This window comes from Dendrobates tinctorius, unplaced genomic scaffold (genome assembly GCF_039654945.1).
Source record: "Dendrobates tinctorius isolate UK_male_01 unplaced genomic scaffold, ASM3965494v1 ptg000009l, whole genome shotgun sequence".
In the NCBI taxonomy this organism is placed as follows: Eukaryota; Metazoa; Chordata; class Amphibia; order Anura; family Dendrobatidae; genus Dendrobates; species Dendrobates tinctorius.
Window position 1 is genome coordinate 23258731 of NW_027361677.1, and position 25418 is coordinate 23284148.

Sequence of the window (25418 nt, forward strand, 5' to 3'; positions counted from 1 at the left end):
AACCTGCAGTATCTGAACCAGTATCTACTTCCTCACATGCTGTGTCTAAATCAGTTCCTATCTCTAAACCCGCTGTGTCTATAGCAGTACCTTTTTCTATACCTGCTGTGTCTGAACAAATACCATTAACCTGCAGTCTTTCTCTGAGCTACCTCTATCTGATCCTGAACTTCTTCTAGTTCTGCTTCAGCCTGAACTTGGACCGGAGTTGTCCACATCTGTGGTTCCTTACAATTCCCCATAAAATGCCCCAGTAGAGGGTGGGCCCCACGTAGGACACCCCAGTAGCACAGAACTGCAAGGTGCAGAACGGAGAGTAGAGCAGAACTGCAAGGTGCGGAGCAGAGTGCAGAGCAAAGTCACAAGAGAAAACACAAGTATACACACAGCAGGGTAGGGAAGGTTACAGACAAGGAAACAAATAGGTACAGGATCAATGATTCAGGCCATGGTATGCAGCAACGAGAGACACAGAATACAGGCCAGGGTATGAAGACCCCTGGGAGACAGAAACAAGAGCACTAGCAGGACCAGACCTGGCACCTCAGTAGCCAAAGACAGACTGATAGAGTTTGTTGCTCAAGCATCCCCCTATGGGTGAGGAAGCTTTAAGTACCTGAGGCCTCTGGGCAATTGGCTGGGGACACCTTAGGAAGGTACACACTGTCTCTATAAGAACCAGGAAGTGCTGGGGCCGCCGCCCTAAGCACACAACAAGGAAGTATGCAGCAAGCAAGGACATGAGGTCCACAGCAAGGAGCCAGCAGAGGATAGAACTCACAGCATAGCCCGGAGTGGTGAGTAAGATGGGAAGCCATGCAGTGATGCCTTTAGGGTTGTAACAGGTCTATTATGATGCTCCAGTATAGGATCGGCCAGGGCCCATATAATGCTCTAAACATTAAAAAATGAAATACCTCTCCTCGCTGGCCACTACTCTGCTCCAGACTTCTCGGCGTTTTCCTATTCTCTGCACTGTGACAAGTCAGGCAGCGGGCACACACTAGTCACGTCATCGCACCCTCTGACCTGAACGTCACAGTCAGAAGATGCCGCAGCGCAGGAACGTGGAGAGGTAAGTATTGAAAGTACCGGGGCCCTGAGCAAGCGGGTGGCACCTGGCCCTCCCGCGGGTGCCATCACTGGCACAGTCACCGTGCCTCCCATAGTACTTCAGTGTTCCCGACTGCGAGTGGCCCCCTCCCACCATTCCTCACCTGCTAAGGGCCCCTGCACTTGCTTGGGTGCACCGGGCGCTGACGCCGACCCTCGCCCGGGTGCACCGGGTGCTGATGCCGGCCCTCGCCCGGTGCATCGGGTGTTGACGCTGGCCCCTGCCTGGGTGCACCGGGCGCTGACGCCGACCCTCGCCCGGTGCATCGGGTGCTGATGCCGGCCCTCGCCCGGTTGCATCGGGTGCTGATGCCGGCCTTCGCCCGGTGCATCGGGTGCTGATGCCGGCCTTCGCCCGGTGCATCGGGTGCTGACGCTGGCCCTCGCCCGGGTGAATCGGGTGCTGACGCCGGCCCTCGCCCGGTGCATCGGGTGCTGACGCCGGCCCTCGCCCGGTGCATCGGGTGCTGACGCCGGCCCTCGCCCGGTGCATCGGGTGCTGACGCCGGCCCTCGCCCGGTGCATCGGGTGCTGACGCCGGCCCCTGCCTGGGTGCATCGGGCGCTGATGCTGGCCCTCGCCCGATGCATCGGGTGTTGACGCTGGCCCCTGCCTGGGTGCACCGGGCGCTGACGCCGACCCTCGCCCCCGGGTGCATCGGGTGCTGACGCCGGCCCCTGCCTGGGTGCATCGGGTGCTGATGCTGGCCCTCGCCCGATGCATCGGGTGTTGACGCTGGCCCCTGCCTGGGTGCACCGGGCGCTGATGCCGACCCTCGCCCGGGTGCTGACGCCGGCCCTCGCCCGGGTGCATCGGGTGCTGACGCCGGCCCTCGCCCGGGTGCATCGGGTGCTGACGCCGGCCCTCGCCCGGGTGCATCGGGTGCTGACGCCGGCCCTCGCCCGGGTGCATCGGGTGCTGACGCCGGCCCTCGCCTGGGTGCATCGGGCGCTGACGCCGGCCCCTGGGTGCATCGAGCGCTGACGCCGGCCCCTGCCTGTGTGCACCGGGCGCTGATGCCGGCTCTGCTCACATTGATTGTAGAATTGTATGAGATTCTGGAATATGTTTTGGTAAACGGCTTGTGTCACTGTGAAATCTTTCCGGCCTGTGCACAGTCCCCCCTGCTGTGTATGTATCTCAGTCATTCACTGACTTTCACCTCCTTCCTCATCAACCGTTTACAGCAGTGTAGCTGTGTGAGCGTTTCCCTGACAACAGTGCGACGCTTTCATTCTCTCTCCACCAACCTTCTTTTGCTTACTTCTCATTGGTTGGCATTCCTGTCACTCAGCGAATACTACTTTTCCATTGGCCAGTCTCACTCCTCGGGCCGGTAACTGTAAGAAGCCGTTTCCTAGGCGACCAGACTTTTCACCCTACCACCGGAAGTGGGAAAGTGGAAGTGATTTGTGATTGGCCAGTGAGGCCGGAGCAGTGGCAGGCGATTGGAGAGTTTTGCTGTCAGTTTCCCGCAGCGGGCTGTGTAGCGGGTTAGGATGCGCTGCGGTGAGGAGCTGAGGAGAGCGTGCAGCAGCTGCCGCCTGCAGGGACGGTGAGAGGCTCTGTGTGTGCGGTGACGGGCTCTGTATCTCTGCCCTCCTTCCAGGGGGGCTGCAGTTTTGGGGACCGTGTGTATTTATTGCCATAGTAATGCAACAAGTGCCAATAAATGGCGTGTAAACTCTTGACTGAACCTTTAGCAATGCCAAATGTTATGTGCCCCATAGGTGGCCGAACATGGCGGGAAGAGGGGGGTTCGTAGCCCCCAACTGCCATATCCATCATTTTGCACGAAGGACAACTACTCCCGGTCTCTTAAATGTCGCTGTCACTATTGGCGGTGGCATCTAAGAGGTTAAACTGTGATTAGCGCAGTGTCTGTAGCGGTTTGACCTGGGTGCCTGCTCTATGTATGGAGCACGGGGGCACCAATTCACAGGTAGGGTGGGCACCGCCTTTCGCCCCTCTAGCAGAACTGCAGAGGAGGTGGTTTGGTGGCACACGAAGTCACTACTGCCCTGTACTACGTGTGGCGCTTTAGAGTCACGTGTCTGCTCTGTCGTGAGGGTCATATGGCAGTGGTGCAGGCTCAGGTTAGTATCCGTGTTATGGCTGCCAGTCCCAGTCTGCTCCCTGCAGGGGTGGACACATTGCGGTGTAAGGGGGCTCCTTGTCACAGACACTGTATTGGCCCCTATGTTGTTGTCGCACAGGGGCCCTTTCCTGTTTTTGTCCACTTCTGTTCCCATAATACTGGAAGTTTTGGTCATAAAACTGGCTGTCAGGCCGTGATTTTGGTGCTTAAAAGCCACCCACATTGCAGCCATTTAATTGAGACTATAGGATGTAATTACACTTAAGGCTCAGGCGCACGTCGTTTTTTCACGTGCGAGTGTTATCCGTTTTTTTCCCCCACTGATGGCACTCGTATCTATGGGGCTGTTCACATATCAGAACTCCTGAGCGGTCCGTGCACCGGGGCATCTCCACAGTGATCCAAGTGTCGTCTCAAAATCGGAAATGCAAGTCAGTGGGTCTGTGAAAAAAATGGGACCCCACTCAGATGGCATCCATTATCACTGACAGAGGTGAAGGTGGCGAAACATTTTTTTTTTTTTTTTAATCCCTCATCAGTCAAAAAAAGACCAAAACTGATGAAATTCTGTCCTTTTTTGTTTTCTTGTACGTAGAAAAAACTGATGTCTCCCCATATTGACTGATGGCAGCATGCACTAGTCTGGTCTGTGTCATGGACCCGGCTGCTTCACTTCTCTAGAATGCAGATGAGTCAATGGAACTGTGCACCAGACTGCTCTGACTTTTTGTGCAGCCAGGCCCCTTAATTTTTAGGGGTGACAAGAAAGACGGACATTTCACTTTATCCTTTTTTTTGTATTCTTCCTTTCATCTGATATAGTTGTCCTCGCATGTCTGTTTAGGCACAATTTGTAATTTTGCTGTAGCGGTATATTTATTAGAAGGTTGGGACAGAATATGAAACCCAGCGTTTCGGCCCACTGGCCTCTCTCAAGGTTTTATCATCTGGATAGAAGCGCGCTGTGGGAGGGTCTGCAGTGTCCCCTGCTGAGACAGGACGCGCTCTATTCTGTCTCCACTGCCTATTAAATATACCGCTACAGCAAAGTTACAAATTGTGCCTGAAGGTTTCTTCTCCAATATGTATCTTCTATTTCCCGGGTGGCACCCATTCCTGGACTATGGATCCCTTAATTCATTATGTACCTTAATTTTTAGGTTAGGAGAACACCGGTCTCATGACATAACGAGTCCCATTGTTGCAAAAGCGGAGGTCTGACAGAGGAATATGGTTATCATAAATGGGGCAGAATCCCATTGAAACAGAATCTGATGATAGTCAGTCCTCCATAGAATCAGTCCGTTGCCACGCAGATCCGCTGTATGATGTGGTGCGTAGTTACATAAGTGGCTAGGTCACACTACTAATAGAAATGCCAAAAAAAAAAGCCAAAAAAAAACCAAATCTGAACTGAGAAAAGTAAGTTAATGTGTATGCACAATGTAAGTGCATATTAACACATGACCATTAACCAGAGAAAACAAAACACAAATATCCTGAACTAAACTCTTTCTGAGCTGGGAAAGCCATCCAGTCTGGCCTAAGCTGTTACTAGTGGTTCAGCCGCTCGACCCTTATTCACATTCACGCCACTTGGCAAGTGAAAAGGTTTTAAATACTAGAGTAGGGACTGTCCCACAAGGGTTGCCGTGACGTGGCGGGATGGCTTGTACATTATTTTGATCAAAATTATGTTTACTAAATACCATTATTATTATTACCTTTATGCATTATTTGCAGTATATTTTTTACTTTTTAGTTCAGAATAGAAATGCCAGAAAAGTTCTCTGTAAGTCATGTCTGTGAAACGCATATCTTTCTAATTTTTCAGCCAATGACCAGTCCATATCTCTGAAAAGCCAGAATTCGGTCCACGACCAAGGAATATTTTATTCGCCGCTGCATTGATTACTGGTTGTGAAGAAGAACATCATGGAGATCGGCAGAGACGATGACTTACAGGTCAGTACATGATGTGCCCACCTACCAGGGGCTTGTGTTATTAATCGGCAAAGTGCTGGCAGCCATGCTGTCAGTAAATGGATGGTTCGTCCCGGGTGCACGTTCCCTGGAAAACGATGCTGTAGCAGCTTATAGAGGCGCGGCACTGAATATGCAGCACAGCACTTAAATTTGGTTGTTATTCATTCAAATTCTAAGTTTTCCAGATTATAGGAAAGTAAAATTCAGCAATGTTGTGGGTGTCTTACCCTTTATAACCAGGGCTGTGGAGTCGGTAAGCCAAACCTGCGACTCCGACTCCTCAATTTCCCTTACACCGACTCCAACTCCGACTCCACGACTCCGACTCCCACACATATTGCTTATATTTAAGTGAAAAATTTATTGTAGTACAATGTGAACCTCAGACATTTAATCATTTTTATGATCCAATAATCAAGATATTTAGATAGAACAGAATATATATTGGTGTACTACCCGGTTTTCATTCTTTTTGGTACAGATACGATATGGATAGACAGATATGGATAAATGGATAGATAGAGCAGATTTCTAATCTGCTTTTGCTATTGAGTAACATTATCTATGATCTCAAAAACCTTTCAGGTGATGCAGTTTTTTAAAAAGATGGTCATCTTTTGCAGCTGAAAAACGTATCCTCAAAAAACACAGGAAAAATGCTGTGTGTGAATGTAGCCTTAGATCAGGAATATAACAGCCATTTATAGGACATTTCATAACTTTCCCAAACTCCTATGAAAAAATATTCAGCACATCCTGCATTGAATTACTGTACCCAATTTATTATATATTTTAGGAGTCGGTCCATTTTATACCGACTCCGACTCCACCAAAATGAGCACCGACTCCGACTCCACAGCCCTGTTTATAACGCAGAAGAAGGTTGAGAGAAGAGATTCCACAGTCTGGGGTTGTGTTCTACCAGAAAGATAGTGTGGAATATGTCACATCTGTTACTGCCTCTCCAACCGGTGTCCTATAGGGGAATACAGCCCCGTCTATGGACTGACGAGTGATCCTACCTCTTTCAGCCTTTTCATGGCTGACAAAGGTCACAACACTTGAAACGTTGCTGTATTCTACTTTTCTATCATCTTCGTGTGATGTGATTCTTGGGTTTGATTGATTATCAAATACACTTTTTACATTACATTGTGTATGTAGTGCTGAGCGATGTGCTGCGCCTCTACAAGTTGCTGCATTAATCAGCTTTATTGATTTATCGTAATCCTAGTACTCATGTCAGCCTAGGTCGTTTAAAGGGGACTGATCAGCAGGTTTTTAGGCCTCCAAAGTGACATCCGCACAGTAAAGTACCTGTAATGATGGTGACTTCCATACCTTTATATTACAAATCTGTGATGCTGTTGTCTTGTAAATCCATTGGCGTATTCTTATGCAAATGAGCTTGCAAGTGTCGGGTGTTGGTCTGCATTTACAGGTTTCCTGCCACTTTCACCACCAGCACTGTACAGCAACTAACCGCTCATTCTTCTCTGTGATCTCCTACCTCGGCCAACATGTCGTGCAGGCACCATTATTCCACAGTAGCATCGTAATGAGGTTGTAAGAGCCGCGCTATCCATCCACCCAGGAGTGATGGCGCCTGCGCAATATGTGTGTTGTGAAGTAGCACAACTCAAGTTCTATCCCATACGATTGAATGTAAGTGAGATTGCAGTACCACTCATAGCTACCACACTATGCATGGCACTGGGCCACTTACCGGCTCCTGTAATCACTGATCGGTGAGGATATGAAGAGTCGCCTACAATCACTGATCGGTGAGGATATGAAGAGTCGCCTACATTCACTGATCGGTGAGGATATGAAGAGTCGCCTACATTCACTGATCGGTGAGGATATGAAGAGTCGCCTACAATCACTGATCGGTGAGGATATGAAGAGTCGCCTACAATCACTGATCAGGGAGGAAGTGAAGAGTCGCCTACAATCACTGATCGGTGAGGATATGAAGAGTCGCCTACAATCACTGATCGTTGAGGATATGAAGAGTCGCCTACAATCACTGATCGTTGAGGATATGAAGAGTCGCCTACAATCACTGATCGTTGAGGATATGAAGAGTCGCCTACAATCACTGATCGTTGAGGATATGAAGAGTCGCCTACAATCACTGATCGTTGAGGATATGAAGAGTCGCCTACAATCACTGATCGGTGAGGATATGAAGAGTCGCCTACAATCACTGATGGGTGAGGATATGAAGAGTCGCCTACAATCACTGATCGGTGAGGATATGAAGAGTCGCCTACAATCACTGATCGGTGAGGATATGAAGAGTCGCCTACATTCACTGATCGGTGAGGCTATGAAGAGTCGCCTACAATCACTGATCGGTGAGGCTATGAAGAGTCGCCTACAATCACTGATCGGTGAGGCTATGAAGAGTCGCCTACAATCACTGATCGGTGAGGCTATGAAGAGTCGCCTACAATCACTGATCGGTGAGGATATGAAGAGTCGCCTACATTCACTGATCGGTGAGGCTATGAAGAGTCGCCTACAATCACTGATCGGTGAGGATATGAAGAGTCGCCTACAATCACTGATCGGTGAGGATATGAAGAGTCGCCTACAATCACTGATCGGTGAGGATATGAAGAGTCGCCTACATTCACTGATCGGTGAGGCTATGAAGAGTCGCCTACAATCACTGATCGGTGAGGCTATGAAGAGTCGCCTACAATCACTGATCGGTGAGGCTATGAAGAGTCGCCTACAATCACTGATCGGTGAGGATATGAAGAGTCGCCTACAATCACTGATCGGTGAGGATATGAAGAGTCGCCTACAATCACTGATCGGTGAGGCTATGAAGAGTCGCCTACAATCACTGATCGGTGAGGCTATGAAGAGTCGCCTACAATCACTGATGGGTGAGGCTATGAAGAGTCGCCTACAATCACTGATGGGTGAGGCTATGAAGAGTCGCCTACAATCACTGATGGGTGAGGCTATGAAGAGTCGCCTACAATCACTGATGGGTGAGGCTATGAAGAGTCGCCTACAATCACTGATGGGTGAGGCTATGAAGAGTCGCCTACAATCACTGATGGGTGAGGCTATGAAGAGTCGCCTACAATCACTGATGGGTGAGGCTATGAAGAGTCGCCTACAATCACTGATGGGTGAGGCTATGAAGAGTCGCCTACAATCACTGATGGGTGAGGCTATGAAGAGTCGCCTACAATCACTGATGGGTGAGGCTTTGAAGAGTCGCCTACAATCACTGATGGGTGAGGCTTTGAAGAGTCGCCTACAATCACTGATGGGTGAGGCTATGAAGAGTCGCCTACAATCACTGATGGGTGAGGCTTTGAAGAGTCGCCTACAATCACTGATGGGTGAGGCTTTGAAGAGTCGCCTACAATCACTGATGGGTGAGGCTTTGAAGAGTCGCCTACAATCACTGATGGGTGAGGCTTTGAAGAGTCGCCTACAATCACTGATGGGTGAGGCTTTGAAGAGTCGCCTACAATCACTGATGGGTGAGGCTTTGAAGAGTCGCCTACAATCACTGATGGGTGAGGCTTTGAAGAGTCGCCTACAATCACTGATGGGTGAGGCTTTGAAGAGTCGCCTACAATCACTGATGGGTGAGGCTTTGAAGAGTCGCCTACAATCACTGATGGGTGAGGCTTTGAAGAGTCGCCTACAATCACTGATCGGTGAGGCTTTGAAGAGTCGCCTACAATCACTGATCGGTGAGGCTTTGAAGAGTCGCCTACAATCACTGATCGGTGAGGCTTTGAAGAGTCGCCTACAATCACTGATCGGTGAGGCTTTGAAGAGTCGCCTACAATCACTGATCGGTGAGGCTTTGAAGAGTCGCCTACAATCACTGATCGGTGAGGCTTTGAAGAGTCGCCTACAATCACTGATCGGTGAGGCTTTGAAGAGTCGCCTACAATCACTGATCGGTGAGGCTTTGAAGAGTCGCCTACAATCACTGATCGGTGAGGCTTTGAAGAGTCGCCTACAATCACTGATGGGTGAGGATATGAAGAGTCGCCTACAATCACTGATGGGTGAGGATATGAAGAGTCGCCTACAATCACTGATGGGTGAGGATATGAAGAGTCGCCTACAATCACTGATGGGTGAGGATATGAAGAGTCGCCTACAATCACTGATGGGTGAGGATATGAAGAGTCGCCTACAATCACTGATGGGTGAGGATATGAAGAGTCGCCTACAATCACTGATGGGTGAGGATATGAAGAGTCGCCTACAATCACTGATGGGTGAGGATATGAAGAGTCGCCTACAATCACTGATGGGTGAGGATATGAAGAGTCGCCTACAATCACTGATGGGTGAGGATATGAAGAGTCGCCTACAATCACTGATGGGTGAGGATATGAAGAGTCGCCTACAATCACTGATGGGTGAGGATATGAAGAGTCGCCTACAATCACTGATGGGTGAGGATATGAAGAGTCGCCTACAATCACTGATGGGTGAGGATATGAAGAGTCGCCTACAATCACTGATGGGTGAGGATATGAAGAGTCGCCTACAATCACTGATGGGTGAGGATATGAAGAGTCGCCTACAATCACTGATGGGTGAGGATATGAAGAGTCGCCTACAATCACTGATGGGTGAGGATATGAAGAGTCGCCTACAATCACTGATGGGTGAGGATATGAAGAGTCGCCTACAATCACTGATGGGTGAGGATATGAAGAGTCGCCTACAATCACTGATGGGTGAGGATATGAAGAGTCGCCTACAATCACTGATGGGTGAGGATATGAAGAGTCGCCTACAATCACTGATGGGTGAGGATATGAAGAGTCGCCTACAATCACTGATGGGTGAGGATATGAAGAGTCGCCTACAATCACTGATGGGTGAGGATATGAAGAGTCGCCTACAATCACTGATGGGTGAGGATATGAAGAGTCGCCTACAATCACTGATGGGTGAGGATATGAAGAGTCGCCTACAATCACTGATGGGTGAGGATATGAAGAGTCGCCTACAATCACTGATGGGTGAGGATATGAAGAGTCGCCTACAATCACTGATGGGTGAGGATATGAAGAGTCGCCTACAATCACTGATGGGTGAGGATATGAAGAGTCGCCTACAATCACTGATGGGTGAGGATATGAAGAGTCGCCTACAATCACTGATGGGTGAGGATATGAAGAGTCGCCTACAATCACTGATGGGTGAGGATATGAAGAGTCGCCTACAATCACTGATGGGTGAGGATATGAAGAGTCGCCTACAATCACTGATGGGTGAGGATATGAAGAGTCGCCTACAATCACTGATGGGTGAGGATATGAAGAGTCGCCTACAATCACTGATGGGTGAGGATATGAAGAGTCGCCTACAATCACTGATGGGTGAGGATATGAAGAGTCGCCTACAATCACTGATGGGTGAGGATATGAAGAGTCGCCTACAATCACTGATGGGTGAGGATATGAAGAGTCGCCTACAATCACTGATGGGTGAGGATATGAAGAGTCGCCTACAATCACTGATGGGTGAGGATATGAAGAGTCGCCTACAATCACTGATGGGTGAGGATATGAAGAGTCGCCTACAATCACTGATCGGTGAGGATGTGAAAAGTCGGGTCCCACAATTCTATTCCAAAGATACAGTAACAATGTTAAAATCCTGGAATCATCTATCACAGTGGTGACCAAACGTTGTCCTTATCAGATCGCTCAGCAGTGCATGTGGTTTTCAGAGTCCATTCACATTGTGCAATCAATTAGTGCTTTAGCTGTAATTTTACAAAAAATGCACATTTTACTTTTTTTTTTCCTGTATAATTTTGCAGTCATTTCAGCAGTGGGCCAACTGTCTAGACTATACCTTAGTCTTCCTCGGTCTCACGGCTGAGATCACTGGTGCCGTTATCTCACACAGGCTGCTAATTACTACAGCCGTGCACCTTCCCACTAGTGTGGAAAACATGTTCTGTAAGGCCGGGTATACGTGTGATGGGCTTGTAGAATGTTTACACTATTTGTGGACCCCATTTGCATTTTTAAAACCCTTTTAATATCTGAAATAATTTCCTACATTATTCTTTATATCTGTATGTATGTGTACATGATGGAAGCATCTTAAAGCACACATTATGTTTAAGGCTACTCATTAGATGGCCTTATAGTTTTCTATATGTTAAAAATGACAAGATCATTTATCAATTTGGTCAAGTCAGAGCATGCCTGGGTCTGGATGACTGGTCAGATCACTCCTTGGTGTGCGTTAGCCATACGGTTTCTTACATGCAGACCTGCATTCCTCCTTCCCAATCTTCAGTCTCTTATTATCTGGTGGTGAGGCTGATGGTTGTTTAGCTTCGTCTTGTATATACCTGGCTTGAATGCTTCACATAATAGGGCTGCGAGAGATAAGAAAAGTGTTATATGCTGAGAATTCAGACACGTTTGCAAGAATCCATCTATGTGAGGATTTAATCCGTCCTAAAAGGGAGTCATTGGCCCAAATTAAGAGTATATAAACTTAACACTCAGCCTTGTAGGGGATATAACCTCTTATAAAAAATCACCCCTTTAGTGATATAATCACTGTCCCGATTCTGCAAAATATGAAGTTAAATCAAATATGCTAATTAGTGTCACTCTGGGCGTGGCCAAGAGATCATGGCATTTTCCCGCCCACAGGTTTTGCATGTCCCTCGCCTTCTTTACTGGTGATTGACAGTGCTGGTGAGCACCGTCTACAGAGAAATTCAGGCAAGCCAATGCTGTCATTCACCAATGAGGGATGCAGAAGCAGTGGACAGAACAGTGCACCGACCTTCTTGGCTACACCCAGGGTGCACTCTCTAATTGGCATATTTGAACAAACTTCAGTTTCTGCAGAACGGAGGCAGCAATTAGAACATTAAAGGTGGAATTTACACTTTTTTTTCCCCTCTCTTCTTTCTCTTATTCTCATCTTTTATGTTTTCCGCCTTTTTTCCCCATCTCCTTCTTGTTTTCTGCCTCCTTTTTGTTTTTTTTTCTGTCTCCTTCTTCTTATTGTTTTTCTGCCTCCTTTTTGTTTTCTAAATCTCCTTTTTTTTTTTTTTTGCTTTTTTTTGTTCTCAGTCCCTTCCTCTTCTTCCTCTGTGCTTAGTTGATACTGTCAATTTGGGCCGATAGACTCCCTTTTATATATAGCAGGTCTGACGGAGTCTTGCTCCCCAGTGTTATTTGCCCGACGTACGTACACCAGATGGATATGAGATATGTTATTATGAGAAAGTGTATGGATTTATAGAAATATGGATTGATAGAAGTGAAGAGATGAGCTGGAATATCAGATAAAGCCTATCTGGGTGTGATGGGTCTATTTGCCAGACTCCTTACATTTGCATGACTTCTTCTGTAACACAACATTCGTTGTCATCCAACCCTGGCAAAATCTAAATCAACCGACTCCCTTTTAGGGTAGACTCACACAGGACTCCTAAATCTGTTGCTGATGTCACTGCAAATTCCACATTTTCCATGCAGACTTTGTCACAGATTTGCTGCAGATTTCATCCTATGCTTTTAATCCATGGTAAAATTAAAAAAAAAACTTGTTAAAATCTTATTCACTTTGCCGCCGTTGTTACATGCTGCACATTTTGCCACCCACAGACGGAAAGTAGCGATACACCTTGTGTGTAGGAAACACACAAGACCAGGTACAAGGAGGCTATAGAGGGGTCCATCCTTTATTATTTTGGGTTTATGAGTAGTGGGCTACACCCTCTGGCATGTAGAGCTACTAAGCCGCCAATATCTGAAGTCTAGAGAGAATGGTAGCACCCGCTAATGGAAGAATAAGCATTGTACAAGGACACGAGAATCAGTACAGAGAACATCTTAATGTCACTTATGTCTCGTAATGGTTATTATGTTTATTCTCTTCTTTGAAGACTCTAGGCAATAAAGTGCATGAATTGTGATTTCCTGTCCGTTATGCCCCCTCCATAGCACTTAGTCTTACAAGTACCCCCATTGTGTGTGTGTGTGCATGGCTGTGTATACACAGTATATTCTTGTACCTGATGAGTTGTCATGTCCTTCCTGATGCTTGTCCTATGGGTCATATTAAAAGCATTTACCCTGAAATTTAAGCATTAGCTGAAGGTAACCTCACCTCTAAGTACAGTCCATGGACATTCAACACCTGTGTGAGTTTTTCTGACTTCCCATTCTATGGAGTAGACCTTAATATAGAGTCGCCCCTCTGCAGATGTAACAGCTTCGGCTCTTCTGGGAAGGTTTTCTACAAGATTTTGGAGCATTTCTTGGGGAATTTTTGCCCCTTTTATCCAGAAGAGCATTTGTGAAGTCCGAGACTGATGTTAGGGAGAGGATTGGGCGAGGGGCCGGATGCTATGTATGAATGGGGGTAAAGGGGCCAGATGCTATGCATCAGGGGGTGAAGAGGGGCCGGATGCTATGCATGAAGGGGTGTAAAGGGGCTGGATGCTATGTATTGAGGGGTGAAGAGGGGCCGGATGCTATGCATCGGGGGTGAATGGGAGAAGAGGGGCCAGATGCTAAACACCGGGGGTTGAAGAGGGGCTGGATGCTATGCACCGGAGGTTGAAGAGGGGCCGGATGCTATACACCAGGGGTTGAAGAGGGACCGGATGCTATAGATCAGGGGGTGAAGAGGGCTGGATGCTATACACCCGAGGTTGAGGGGTTGAAGAGGGGCCGGATGCTATAGACCAGGGGGTGAAGAGGGGCTGGATGCTATACACCGGAGGTTGAGGGGGTGAAGAGGGGCCAGATGCTATACACCGGGAATTGAGGGGGTGAAGAGGGGCTGGATGCTATACACCGGGGGTTGAAGGGGTGAAGAGGAGCCGGATGCTATACACCAGGGGGTGAAGAGGGGCTGGATGCTATACACCGGGGGTTGAGGGGGTGAATAGGAGCCAATGCTATACACCAGGGGGTGAAGAGGGGCTGGATGCTATACACCGGGGGTTGAGGGGGTGAAGAAGGGCCAGGTGCTATACACCGGGGATGATGGGGTGAAGAGGGGCTGGAGTTATACACCGGGGGAGGAGGGGGTGAAGAGGGGCTGGAGGTTATAAACCAGGTGGGATGGAGGATGAGGGGCTGGAGCTTATCCACCGGGGAAGGGGGCGAGGGGCCGGATCTTAAACAACAGGGGTGGGGGGCTGGAGGTTATACATTGGTGTCAATGGGACTGAGTGAGAAACCGGAATTCAATGATTAGAGGCGCATTTACATTGCAGGATTATCGTAAGCTTTCCTAGGAACTTCTTTTTACGATAATTGTACAATCTAAAAAAAGCAATTATCTTACGAACTAGTAAAACACTCATTTGTTGGGTGAAATAATCTTTTTGTTTGCCAAAAGAAAAAATGTTCGGCAGCGCATGATCCAGTTTATACGTGTAATGTGCTGCCCAGAACAATGGCACAGCCCAGTCTGATACTGATAGTTGGGGACACATCTGAAGCGGAGTTGCCATGTGTAAATGGGCTACTAAGCGACCAGAAAACCCATCGGCGATCGTTTAGCGCTTCACATCACGTTGTGCATTAAATTGCTGCGATCTTACAGATATAAATGCTCTAATAGGACTCTTTGGGTTACGGCTCCTGATTACTCGCTGCACCATGTCATTTAACAAACCCCATTGTCTTGAAGGAGCACACCATAAAACGAAGCCCATTTGCTAGAAGCGCGGTAGCATTCATTACTAGTGAATGCCGTTGATTTGCCGTCCTCCTTTTATGATTCTGTGATTTACAATTCACGATGGTTTCCAATTAACAAGTTTAATCTCTCTGGAAAAGAATAATTATTGTACAGTGACATTTGAGCGGTGTCCCTGGATTTCAGCTTCGGAATCTATTATCTTTGTGTCATTTACATGTTTGGTTAAAACCACTTATTTCCTTCATAATTACATGTCACAATTTGTTTCCACTCGGAGCTCAGGTTTATACTGTAATTAAGCAACAGAAGAGAAATCCCAGCCCCAAATTAACATGTAATGAATGTTTTGGTGGCAACGAGCCGGCTTGAGATTGCACACGTGTAGTTCTATCCGGGGGCACGTCGAAGTCATTTTAGCACGATTCTCGCTCTGAGTATGAGCTTAGCAGAGCTTAGCGCTTGGTCACCGGAGCCCAACAGTAGCACGTCACTTGCCAGTTTCTTGTCTTTCTTGGTATTGGCCTTTCTGAACCTCTACCTTCCCCTTACTATAATCCCAGTTCTTGGAAGGTGTTGGTTCTCCTTGCGGAGATCTAGCTAGTGCGGGGAGTCTTACAGGACATACTACATAGGAAGAAATGTATGCAGATTAGCTCCCACCCAGGAGGAAGGAAAGGGACTCTGGTGCCAGCTATTGGTAGCTACCCTGTAGCCAATGTCCCACCCATTAAAGGGTAAGTACACAGTATGGGACTTATTCCCCACCAATCCTGAGGATGGAGCAGAGGTTGAGCATCTCTGTTCCATTCATTCTCTATGGGCTTATCATTCATATAGATCGCATACAACTGATGTATGTATGTACGACCTCCATATAAATAGAGGTCTGCAGAGCCCGGTTCCTGAGATCGATGGAGGTTTCAGCGGTTGGACCCCCAGTGGCCAGGGAGGAGAAAGGAATAGGAGTGCACCCGCACTGACAATGCATGTAAGTCCCCCATTTGGCTGTATAAGTAATTTTCGTGATGACAAACTCCCTTTGAGGCCCGCAGACTCCATAGATAAATTGATCTGTGTATGGGGGTCTCCCGACTCTCCCCTGACATATGATGTTTGGGGAGAGAAGAAACTGGCTATTATAATTTCAAAAACACTTGGTGGCAACAATTTAATTACCTCACCATTAAGAAGCGAACCAAAAAAATATATTAAAAAATATTTTTTATTTGCAAAATTAAATATATTAAAAAGACCACATGTCCATAATTCCATCAGAACATACCCTAGAAAGGGGTTAACAACAGGAAAAAATTCATTGATACAGATTTTTTAAAGGTGTACAAGGAATAAATTGCCAATTTAATAAGTGCCAATATAAGCATCTATCACAAGATAATCTTGTTTATAATCCCAAACCTTCCTATATAACCTTCGTATATAATATTCACCAGCAATCCTCTTTATCCCTAAATTAGGGCCTCATCGGGGAATAAATATATAATTTCATACAGTACTATTAATGCATTTAAGCACCTATAAGACATGCAATCTAAATCTGCAATGAAATCCTTCCCCCTGGAAAAGTAGTAGGGCGAAACGCGCGTCGGGGTGCAGGGGACAACAGTAGGACCGGTCACCAGCATTGTATTAGGTAATAGTTTAACTCTCATTCTAGGGAGTTCCCCTTGTGGGTGATATGTCACGCACTAGCCGCACTTTATAGGGAGACATTGTATATTTTTGGTATTCATTGCAGGCTTAGACTGCACAGTATAAGGGTGCTTAAAGCATTAATAAGTACTCTATGCAAACTGTGCCCACTGTGGGCTATATATCGAGCACTAGTTGCCCTTAATATGCAGACATTGCATATTGATGTATGAATAGGATTTCGTTGCAGATTTAGATTGCATGTCTTATAGAATTTTTTTCCTGTTGTTAACCCCTTTCTAGGGTATGTTCTGATGGAATTATGGACATGTGGTCCTTTTAATATATTTAATTTTGCAAATAAAAAATATTTTTTAATATATTTTTTTGGTTCGCTTCTTAATGGGGAGCTCATTAAATTGTTGCCACCAAGTGTTTTTGATTTATGCTGAAGTGTATTGTTGAACTCTTCTAATTTCAGTGGCCGATCCTTTTGTCCGGCCGTTTGTGTGTGTATGGAGGAGATGACTATCTAATGTGTAGGGCCAGCTTTATACCTCACCCCATATAGAATACAAAAACCTTATGTGAATGTCAGCAGTTGTAGTTTGGAGAAACATCATTTTTTTTTTTGCAGTGCGGTCCTGAATCTTTGGAAGTTAGTTGCATCATTTTTAATGGTTTTGGGGACTTCTCCGGGATTTGTAGGTTGCAGTTGTGTGTCTTACATAGTGGAGGGCCGGCTCGGTGCATGACACAGGGATTCAAAGACCACCATTATGGTCACAACCTTACTATAGTAGCATTGTATAGCTCCAGCCGTAGTGTGGGTGCGGGGCAACATGTGTTCTTTATATGTTGCATAGAAGATGTGATCTTCATTGCGGGTCGGACAGGAATGGCCCCCGAGAGGGCCGTTGGGTATAGGTGGCACGCTTCTGCTCTTTGACTCGCACTCCTTGGGGCTTCTTCTTGGACACCATTACGTTCTGTATTTCAAGTAAATCCTTTGATGGCTACTTCAGCAGCAGAAGAGGCGTAGCTCCTCATTGTTCCCAATCCGTGTCCAAAAATCCAAACTCTTCAAATGGATGGAGGGTCCAAATTGAGGGGGCATAGCATCCATTCAAAGCGTGATGTAAGAAGACGGCTGACTTTTTTTTTTTTGTATCCTCTGCTCTCAAGAACTCGCAGGACCCTGTGGGTTTGGGGGTCAGCAGATGAAATGTTGATCTTTTTGATCCCCTTTGCGCTGTTTTTCTGTAGGCCCATTAATTCCCCTGTCTCAAGTAGTTTTGATAATCTGTTCACATTTTGTTTTTACTACCAATTCAATCTCCCCCTCTCCCTTGTGCACCTTGCGTTTGCTAAGGGTAAGTTCACACTAGATGTTTGTTCAACTTTTTGTTTTGCATCAAAACTTGATCTCTTGGCCGGAAAGCAGCTGCAGATAAAGCATGTTTTCATTGTTTTTTCTTGCATTTTTTGCTGCGGTTTTGACATGCTGGTAAAGTTTAGTGATTGGAAAAGAAAGGCCTATTCTATAGAATCAGGTTTTGGCCCAAAAAACACAGCAAAACCTGATACCTGCATTTTTTTGTGCATTTTTTTTTTTAACCACCCATTCATTTCAAAGAAAAAACCGCTGAAACAAGTGATGTGCTCCAATATGCAAAAAAAAAAACCGATGATGCAAAGCACAAAATCCTGTGTGCATGAGATATCTGACTTTGCTGGTCCTGTAAAACGCAGCTGAAAATTTGCATTAAAAAAGACAGCAAAAAAAAAAACCTAGTGTGAACTTGGCCCAACAGGGTTTGGATCCGGGATAAGTCAACGTCTCATTTACTGTGTCTCTACATCGGAACATGGTGCAGGACACGTCCGCTAAGCTAATGTGGGTGACTATGTCTAGAGACAGCAGGCTTCTTTTATGCCCCCTCTTCCCCACAATGATTGCATTTCAGCTCAGGAATGATTATTTTTTTACCCAGTCCCAAGCAGTTAAGTTCTTCATTTATATTCCCCGTCTGTTTGAGAGCTGGCGGTGACAGTATAAATTGTGATGCATTTCTTCCATTTACATCTGACTTGTGCGGAATAAGTTATTTATTTTTTATTTTATATATTTTTTTAAAATAATGCATTGGGGGGGATGGGTAACGGGGCTTGCCGGGAGGTTAGGCCTTTGTATCCCTTTCTGTTTCATTACTCATGCGAGAGATTGAAGTGTGCCGCGGCTGGAAGGTGTCGAGATGGGCTGTTATTTGGATATCCTATGCACGCCCAGAATTTCTCACAAAGGGAAAGGGAGTGCAACGGCTGGCAATTATAATTCCGAAGAGCGCGTCCTCCAGCAATTACCAGAGCGGCTCTACGAGAGCAGGGGTGCTATATGTCTGGAAATTGGAGCTGCCGCAGTAACAGCCTCTCGTGCCGTTCACATTAGAGTCCAGGAACCGAGATCCACATTCATTTCACAGCTGTAATTGAATCCTCTGGCTGATGCCGGCGAAATCTTTGATATCTCCTAGCCCCTGTTGCTATACGGAATGTCTTCTTACATATTTGCATTATGTCTCGCAAAGCAGCGCCTGATACATTATGGAGTCTCTCCGGGGGATTCATTCGCTTCGAAAGGCTCAGAACTTTGAAAGCTGAAAAAAAATTAAAAAAAATACAAATAACAGATGAGCTTGTACCAATATTCTGCATTATTTCTTCAAATGATGTTTATTTTGTAAGAGCACAACCATAGCCATTACCTGCGCGGTGTAGGAAACATCAGGCTTTTTTTTTTTCTTTGTTTCCTCTCCCCGCCTGCCAGGGCCGCCATGTTTTTGACTGAACCCATTTTCAGAAATGTGGAACATATCCATTTGTTTTAGAGTCGGGTTGTCAGATGAGATTTATCTACCTGATATCATTTTTAGATGTTGTTTCACCTTTTCAGTTTATAATTGGTTGAAGAAGAAAAAAAAAAATTGAAAGTGATTATTTTGGCCTTGCCACCATGATGATGATGATGCGTATTAACAGGCCGACTTCCAATTTTCTATTTCAATAGACCTTTTTATAATCATCCTGGACAACCCCTTTAATAATTGTTTGTTTTGGGTATACATCGCCAAATGCAGACTTTCTCTTTGGTTGCACCCCTTTTACTCTGCCTCCATATGAGGAAGCAGGAGACCTGTAAATATCCCTTAAAGTGGACCGATCACTGGATTTTATTATTTTAAACTGAGTGCCTGCTCCAATTGCTGCTGCTCCACTGATTCTGGAACAGTTTTCCTTTTTCTTTTGTGCCCCTCCAGTCCAAAGTTAATCCCCCTGGTAATAATTATGCAAATTTTCCCTTGAAGCAACTGGGCGTATACCACAGAAGTTTTGTGGGCGTGGCTAGTTTTTCATTGGCCAGCATCAGAGGGGGAAAAAACACCCACAAAGACTCTCTGGTATACGCCTAGTTGATTGAAGGGATAATTTGCACCATTAGTACCGCGGGGCAATGGAAGGGCTGAGAAGTAAAAGAAAAACTATTCTACAATCAGTGGAACATTGAGAATTGGAGGAGACACTGTTTAAATTAAAATAATATGCAGTGAAATGACCTCTTTAAATGGTATCTAAAATTAAGAAAAAAAATAGTTTTTCTATGTTATGGCCACTGTTAAATAGTTTTGATAGCTGGGATCTGAGAACCCATCCTATTGCTCGGGGAAGGGCAGTAGCTCTTATGCTCAAATGTGAGCACAGTAATGCAAAGGCTTTAAAGAAATACGAAGGTGGGAATTTATCAATGCTTTTGCCCCTGTTTTTGATGTCTAAGTGTATTTTAACACGGTGCATACATTAAAAGTATTGTACAGGAGGAGGAGGAGGTGAGCTTTGACATAACACGATCTACCATTCACAAAGGTTATGTCACAGCTCACCTCCTCCTGTACAATGACTGATAACACCTCTACATACATACAGTAGATAACACAGGATCCACCATTTACCATAGGTTATCTACTGTATATCGAGTTGTTATCAGTCATTGTAAAAGAAGTGAGCTGCGACATCACCCATTTTGAATGATGGATCTTGTATATATCTACTGTATAGAGAGATATCACTCACACAGGAAGAGGAGAAGGTGAGCAGTGACATCACCTATTGTGAATGGTGGATCCTGTGTTATCTACTGTATATAGAGGTGTTATCAGTCATTGTACAGGAGGAGGAGGAGGTGAACTGTGACATTGTGGTAGGGGGCCGGATTGGGGGGTGGTCCACTGCTTAACACGTCTGGACGGCACACGCACCAGGCGAAGCAAGGACAAGACAGAGGCAGAGTTCAGTTGCAACAGTTCCGGATTTTATTTGTTGTCCTCCTGACGACCACAACCACACACCGCAGTTCTTTACAGTTCTCCGTCTCCAGGCCCGGGTACCTGCACCTTTCCTTCAGTCGAAGTAACGTCCCTTGCGGATCTTTCGCTGGGGCTGTCCTAGACCAATCTACCGCCAGCGCTTCACCTGCCCGAGGTCGTCGTCTAATCGGTACCCCCGGGGCCTCGTCTGTCCTGCAGTCCGTCTGTCAGTCCCCTAGTCGAGCTCTTCACTGTTCTCCATCTTCTGCCGAGCTCCTCTGGGGATTAACCTGCCTGGAACCCCAACCAGTCCTATTTATCCCCTCTCTCACCGGGAATTCCCCTCCTGAGGTTATTATCTCCCTCCCCCCCATGACTAAGCGTTTCTCAAGCCCTAAGCTGCTGTTGAGTCCTGAACTACTCCCCCCTGCCATCTTGTGGTAATTTCTAGGTACTGCACTCTCCTGTCTGTCTTTCCCAGCTATCACCCTGCTTTCCTTGTCAATCTCTGTCCATAGTGCACCAACCGTTCATTCCTACTTCCAATCAAGTCTGCCTGTCAAGTCACCTTCCCCACACTATCACCTATTATGAATGGTGGATCCTGTGCTATCTACTGTATATAGAGGTGTTATCACCTGTTATCATTATACAGGAAGTAGAGGAGGTGAGCTGTGACATGATATATTGGGAATGGTGGATCCTGTGTTATCAGTCATTGTACAGGAGGGGGAGGAGGTGAGCTGTGACATTGATGAAGCCCCAACTCTTGAAGTGAGTGGAGTTCTCCTACAGGGAACACTTAGAAGAGGACACAATTGACTTATTAGACTGTAATAATGATGTGTCCTATGTGTAGAGTGAGACCAAGGTGGATTTGCACAATGTATCACTAAGCATGGGATCGCTTCCCCTGACCAGATCCGCACTAAGACACCACACAGACAGATTTGCGCCTCCTTGGTGCCTCTCGTACCGCTCCATAGCTTCCACCCTTGAACAACCTTGTTGAGTTTGGTGCTCGACTACAGACGCCGTCCGGATCACGTCGGGGGCATAGATCTCGCACTGCCGTTGTTAGGAAATCCAGCCTGTTAGCTACTTACTGGAGCAGGTATTATGGGTTTTTTTCCTTTCCTTTTAATACTATTTCTGGAGTAAATTGCACGATTTTAAATCCTCTGAAGATAAATTTAGATGAAGGCTGTGCCTCGGGGAACCTGACCCCAGTCACCATAAGCCACGGTGTTTTTATTCATTTATTTTTAACCCTCCTTCCCCCCCCAAATCTAATTTTCTACGGTGAGGCTGAGAATGAGTTACAGCTGGAATCGCAGCTTAACCTATTAAGAGCATCTAAATATTCCAGCTAATTTGGCCGCCGTGCCCATTTTTCCAGGAAGCCTTGCGCGCTGCTACGGAGGTGTATAACCTTAATGGCTTGTTGTATGCCATTAAAAGGTATTGTACACTCATAAAAGAATGACATTTTGATCAATGCTGTTAAAAGAATTATTGTCTTAACACAGAAAAGCTTTCCTGTTACAAGTTTAAAAATATGCCTTTAAAAGCTTTTTATTGAATCTCTCCGTCCCGGAGAAGGCAGGCTGTTTTGGCACGTGCCTGCCCTGAAGTATTCTGCATCTAAGCCTCCATACAAAGATGCATGCTCGGCTAGGGGAGGAGTTGTACGTCTACTACATACGCCGAGATATCTGCCCCGGATCCCCCCCGAGACCTCCATTCTGTCTGGCTCCACAATTTCACGTACCAAATAGAGTGTGGAGGTGTCAACAGAGCTCCGAGCACACCCCATGCACGTAGATCGCGCTCTTATTTATACACCCGGAGACATTTATAACTCTGGCATCATGGTGAAAAGAGCAAGAAGACTGCAGGATTTCAGGATTCTTAAAGGGGCAGTCTAGATCACCGGGAAACCAATCATTTCCTATGGTATCTAATGAGAAATAAGTCATTCTGCACAGAAAACCTCACTCTCACGGCCACTTGTTTTCATTATCTAGGGTAGGAACGCCTAGGACGATGGCTTTGGTCTTGTAATGCCTTTTATAATAAACCAATATCCATTAAGATAAGTTAGAACATGCTTTTGTCTTGAAGTAAATGGACTATACATGGCTTATTTCTATAGTCTGAGACAATAATAAAAGTCCATTTAAAAGATTGTTGGTTTTTTTTTTTTAATGTCCCTGTATATTTTTGTCTCTCCAACATTAGAAGGTATTTACAGGTTTGACTGCAGAACTCACACTTGTCTCCTCATGCCTGCATTTCTCTTATAGGGAATGAGTCTTTAGAAAATGAAATATTTACAACAGAGGTCACAGCTCGCCTCCTCCTCCTTGTACAATGACTGATAACACAGGATCTGCCAACCACAATAGGTGATGTCACAGCTCAACTCCTCCCGCACCGTGGTGAATAACACCTCTGTATACATTAGATAAGACAGGATCCATCATTTACAGTTGGTGATATCATAGCTCACCTCCAACTCCTGTACAATGACTGATATACAGTAGATAACACAGGATCTATCATTCACAATAGGTGATGTCACAGCTCACCTCCTGTACAATGACTGATAACACCTCTATATACAGTAGATAACACAGGATCCACCGTTCACAATAGATGATGACACCGCTCACCTCCTCCTGTACAATGACTGATAACACCTCTATATACAGTAGATAACACAGGAATCACCATTCACAATAAGTGATGTCACAGCTCACCTCCTCCTTTACAATGACTGATAACTCCTCTATATACAGTAGATAACACAGGATCCACCACTCACATTAGGTAATGTCACAGCTCACCTCCTCCTCCTGTTCACAGAGCATGCTCACAACATTCTCCCATAGAATATCTCCACACTTGTTTGGGTGAGGAATCATTTTTTCTACCAAGGGCCATTTGGATATTTTATACCATCCTTGGATATTGCACTCTAATTCTGCTCACAAAGTGCGTCCTGACGCTGGCTCTGGTGTCAGGACATATTCTTTCATTGCATGCTCCTCAGCGTTCAGTAGTGAACAGTGCGTGCACGTGCTCAGAGCAAGAAGAAATTAATGGGGTTGCCGCCACCAAAATACATCTGTCGGCCCACAAAGTACCGCAGCTCCTATAAATCTGCCCGGGGGCCGGATATAAGGTCATCGAGGGCCGTAAATGGCCGGCTGCCCTAAGGTTCCCCACCACTGCTATAAAGCACGTCTCTAAGACTTGTTAAAAGAACCTCGAGAAAGATGTCTGCCCCAAAAATAATGTACAGAAAATACAATAAATCTACCAGCAAAATATAAAGAAATGTGTCTGTGGTTTTACTGATTAGGCGATTCACTCTTAAATACCCTCTCTCGTGTTTGGGGACAGTTGCTCCGTTGTAGCAAAATATTTTGGGCTCCTCTTCGGTGCGGTACATGAGCTGTTATCGGTCTTGTGCCTAATGGAGTATCCTTATCTAATCATTCAATGAACATCTCAAAGTCGCACAAGAGGCGCAACAGGTAACATTGTATCTCTGGTAAAATAGACATGATAATGGTAAGGGCTGGCGGAACGCACCAAATAATAAAGAGAAGGTATTTGTGTGCATTCACGGCCCAGGGTCCACCGTGCAGAGATGGTAACTGCTGCTTGGTAATGGCGGACGCTATTTGGAGGTTTAATAAATGAACGCACACGGGTTAACGTCACCCGGTGTGTACGGGGCGGACTCTGTTTCTTCACAGAGCCGCACTACCGCTGAATATAGATGCCGAAGCCTGTTAAGCTCACAGAGCTCGGCGAAGTGAGCGCTGGTGTAAAGTCACAGGACTCTGCCCCAAGACACAGGGTCTAGACTCACCAGCACTGGGCGCCGCAGCTGAGGTGCCAGGGAGGACTAACTGAAGAGATACCGCACTAAAGTGCATACAGTGCCGCACTGGCGGACGTCACTAACCAGCCTAGACTTAGGACTGCAAAGCGCACTTTAATAATACAGAAGTGCGCACGGCGCCGCTCTGACAGGCCCTGCAGTAGATGCGGTACAATAGTGTCTTGTGCTGGATGGCACAACCTGGCGCTAAGAGTCGTGCATAGAACTGGGTGCACAGTGGCGCATAGACAATACCACTACTAGGCGCTGACTCTAAACCCTACAAATATGCGTATCCAAGGGAGGGGTGTTATAATGAGTCAGTCACCAGTTTCATCCATCCATCATCACTCACACAAATAGCATAAAGAGTCTATACTGGAGCATGGCCGAGCGGCCATGCAAGCCTTCCATAGCAGAGTCCTTCCGGGACCTTTCTGAGGGTCCAATCCGAGCTGCTTGAGGACCTGAGCATGTGACCTCCGACCTTCAATGAGAGGTCGTTCCACGGGCTGCAAAAAGGACGTAGCCTCTGGAGCTGCTCGCTGCTGGCTAGTGCGGATTGCTAAAGCTGAACCAGAGGTGGCAGCAGCAACCAACCTGACAGCACTAG

The 25418-nt window shown here is 46.3% G+C and overlaps 1 protein-coding gene and 1 long non-coding RNA gene across 7 annotated transcripts in view; one reads left to right on the forward strand and one right to left on the reverse strand.

Annotated features, from left to right (window-relative positions):
• Positions 1 to 717: 717 nt before the first annotated feature.
• The window catches only part of PMFBP1 (polyamine modulated factor 1 binding protein 1), a 133151-nt gene continuing 108450 nt past the window's right edge, over positions 718 to 25418 (forward strand). For 5 of the 6 annotated variants that reach the window (XM_073584471.1, XM_073584498.1, XM_073584483.1 and 2 more), the window contains exons 1-2: positions 2532 to 2668; positions 5046 to 5176. In XM_073584471.1, coding sequence (XP_073440572.1) covers positions 5147 to 5176 — 30 coding nt within the window. In that variant the 5' untranslated portion in view covers positions 2532 to 2668; positions 5046 to 5146. Of the gene's footprint in view, positions 798 to 2531; positions 2669 to 5045; positions 5177 to 25418 lie in introns of those variants that run through there. The other variant, XM_073584478.1, reaches the window with a different exon arrangement.
• Positions 18223 to 25418, reverse strand: part of LOC141097409 (uncharacterized) — a 37373-nt gene continuing 30177 nt past the window's right edge. Inside the window, exon 2 of the long non-coding RNA XR_012233955.1 lies at positions 18223 to 19206. This is a non-coding gene — a long non-coding RNA (uncharacterized lncRNA). The remainder of the gene's footprint in view (positions 19207 to 25418) is intronic.